Below are 1,619 nucleotides of genomic sequence, written 5' to 3'. Positions count from 1 at the left end.
AACAGAAAGCCTCATCTTTCTCCCACGGAACACCTGGTAGTTTCGAACTGCTGACCCTGAGGTTAGCAGCCCGATTCATAACCACTACGCTACTAGAGCTCCAAATATATATATATAATCAGAAATATAGACCCACGTCCATTTTGCTCTTACTTTTATAGACTGATTAAAACAGCAAGAGTTGAATTATGTAATAGCTTACTTCTCAGTAGAGAAGTTTTTCTACAATCTGCAGGCAGTAGGGGCTGCTCATTCCTTTATCTTTTCTTACACGGGATCTTTTGCAGATGCCAGATGTAAAAAGGAGCGGAAGAAGAAAAAGAAGGTGACCAACATTATCTCGTTTGATGATGAAGAAGATGAGCAGAACTCTGGTGACGTGTTTAGAAAGATCCCTGGAGCTGGGGGAAGCTCGGAAGATAACTCTGACCGCGCCTCAGTCAACATCATGTCGACCTTTGAAAGCCCCTTTGGGCCTAACTCCAACGGGAGCCAGAGCAGCAGCTCCTGGAAAATTGACTCTCTGTCTCTGAATGGGGAGTTTGGGTACCAGAAGATGGATGTGAAAAGCATCGATGATGAAGATGTGGATGAAAACGAGGAGGATGTGTACGGGAGCACGCCGGGGAGGCAGTCTGCGGGCCACTCAGCCTCGCCTGAAAAGTGAGTTCTACTTGAGCTGTTAACAAGTTGTGTTTCTCTCTCTACAGTACTGGGTGAAAAAAAAAAAAGGTGCAAAGTTTAGGTCTATTTAGGGCATCATCATTTTAAAGCATTAGCTTTGTTTTCTGAGACCTAAGAGGGGAGAGGATGAAAGAATACCAGGTTTCCCTGGGTTACAGACGGCCAATTTATGACAACTCATGCTTACCCTTCGTTGTTGTTAAGGTCCATCTAGTGGGTTCTGACTCATAGTGACCTTGTACAGGGCTTCCAGCAAGCGGCTAGTGAGTTTGAACTGTTACCCTTGCTGTTCAAACCAACCTTGCAGTTCAGTGCTTATCCACTGCGCACACCAGGGTTCTTTGATTTTACTCGTTGTTGTTGTTGTTAGGTGCCGTGGAGTTGGTACCAACGCATAGCGAACTTACGCACAAGAGAGAATGAAATGCTGCCCAGTCGTCCTGCGCCAACCTTACTAACACGTTTTGGTGGTTGGCAGCTTCTGTTGCTTCTTTGTGCTTTGTGTTACCATCCTTTCTGAAAGGAGCATTTCCACACACCAGACCTTTTCTCTGCTTCTTAATCATTCGTTTAGGGCAGTCCCAACATCATTCTTCTTGTTTTTGTACTTGGTGTTTAGGTCTGCATCAATGGTATAATCCTCTCCTTCCATGAGATTGGCTTCGATTCGTGGACAGGGCACCTCCTGTGTAGCTACCGCCCACCTGTCAGTGGAGGCTGGCATGTTGGTGTGATGTTCAACAGGTTGTAGTGGAAATTCCAGACTCAGGGAGATGAGGAAGAAAGGTCTGGTGATCCTCTTCAAACCAACCAGTGGGAACCCGATGGTTCACAATGGTCTCTGATCCCCCACCACCAGTGGGCGTGGCTCTGTACTAGGCAACATTTTGTTCTGCTGTGCGTGGGGTCGACTTGAGGGCAACTAACCACCACCA

At 46.6% G+C, this 1,619-nt stretch overlaps 1 protein-coding gene across 1 annotated transcript in view; it reads left to right on the top strand.

Annotated features, from left to right (window-relative positions):
* SNX29 (sorting nexin 29) overlaps positions 1–1,619 on the top strand; it is a 567,324-nt gene that overhangs the window by 51,491 nt on the left and 514,214 nt on the right. Inside the window, exon 7 of the mRNA XM_006867206.1 lies at positions 288–663. Coding sequence (XP_006867268.1) covers positions 288–663 — 376 coding nt within the window. The remainder of the gene's footprint in view (positions 1–287; positions 664–1,619) is intronic.

The sequence above is a fragment of the Chrysochloris asiatica genome, unplaced genomic scaffold, assembly GCF_000296735.1.
Source record: "Chrysochloris asiatica unplaced genomic scaffold, ChrAsi1.0 scaffold00102, whole genome shotgun sequence".
Lineage (NCBI taxonomy): Eukaryota > Metazoa > Chordata > Mammalia > Afrosoricida > Chrysochloridae > Chrysochloris > Chrysochloris asiatica.
The sequence above is the reverse complement of the archived record's forward strand: the minus strand, read 5'-3'. Positions and strand labels throughout refer to the sequence as shown.